At 49.7% G+C, this 1121-nt stretch overlaps 1 protein-coding gene across 1 annotated transcript in view; it reads right to left on the bottom strand.

Annotated features, from left to right (window-relative positions):
* The window catches only part of LOC115030407 (prefoldin subunit 4-like), a 6597-nt gene extending 5486 nt beyond the window's left edge, over positions 1-1111 (bottom strand). Inside the window, exons 1-2 of the mRNA XM_029474754.1 lie at positions 1027-1111; positions 45-93 (exon numbers count right to left, since the gene is read on the bottom strand). Of these exons, the coding sequence (XP_029330614.1) occupies positions 45-54 (10 nt within the window). The 5' untranslated portion in view covers positions 55-93; positions 1027-1111. The remainder of the gene's footprint in view (positions 1-44; positions 94-1026) is intronic.
* Between the last annotated feature and the right edge of the window lie 10 nt (positions 1112-1121).

Below are 1121 nucleotides of genomic sequence, written 5' to 3'. Positions count from 1 at the left end.
GAAAACGTCTCCGATCTGGTAGGGAATCATTAAGCAGTCGTCATCTGCCAGCATGATGTCATCACAGGCATCCTCTAAGTTCTGGAGGTGTTTCTATCAGGCAAGAGAACAACGATGGAGACACGCTCAGGATTTCCTCACAGACCCGAGAGCAGGCTCTTACTCGGGGACCTGGGCTCTCTGAGGACCGGCGTATGGCAGCTAGTGTCAGGCGCGGAGACGGACTCGCTTGGGAGCCAGCACGACAGCCTCTACCCTCTGAGTAGCTTTAAAGCGTGAACAGCAGGTGCCCACTGCTAATCAGGTCTCTAAGTAAACAGTTCCCACCCTGAATCCGCTCCCCCCTCCCGCCCCGGAGAAACAAAACCAAAGCACCAGAAGGTGCGCTTTCCCCGCTGGCCTGCTTACGGAAGAGGGTGTGAGCTCACAATACTGACATCCAACGCAATGCGCCACAACTGAGTCCCCGAGAACTACACGAGACGGAGCTGAGCGCAGGCCTCGAGAGTTACAGACACACGGCATCAGCGTGCGTCCCTAAGTCTGCTCCAGCATCAGTAAACACGGATGCAGTTTTACCCGCAGCCAGATTCGCAGGCACGGCTACAGAACTGCACCGGGAAAACCTGCCCTGGACCCAATGGCCTCACTCACTGTTACCGTACCTCTCTTAAGAGCACAAATGACTTCTTGTGCTGGGCTCAGTGTCCCACACCTCAGTCACACATATACATATACATATACATATACATATACATATACATATACATATACATATACATATACATATATATATATATATGCTTCAGGAGGCTGAGGCAGGAGAATTATGAGTCTGAGGATAGCCTGGACTACATGGTAAATTGACAAAGGAAGACCCTGTCTCAAACCAACACACACAGACTTTTTATTAGCTAACTAGACAGTGTCACCAGGGGCAAGGAGCGCATGAGGAAGCTGACAGCTGCTGATGGTCAGGTCTAAGGGCTACAGTACAGACGTAAAGCAGACGTATGTATCCAGTACCTTCTTCACTTCTATTTCCTCCTTTAGCTCTGTGATTCGACTCGTATTCCGAGCAAATTTGTTTATTTTTTGCTGATCTTCGAAAGTAACATTGA

The sequence above is a fragment of the Mus caroli genome, chromosome 2 (assembly GCF_900094665.2).
Source record: "Mus caroli chromosome 2, CAROLI_EIJ_v1.1, whole genome shotgun sequence".
Taxonomy (NCBI): Eukaryota; Metazoa; Chordata; class Mammalia; order Rodentia; family Muridae; genus Mus; species Mus caroli.
The sequence above is the reverse complement of the archived record's forward strand: the minus strand, read 5'-3'. Positions and strand labels throughout refer to the sequence as shown.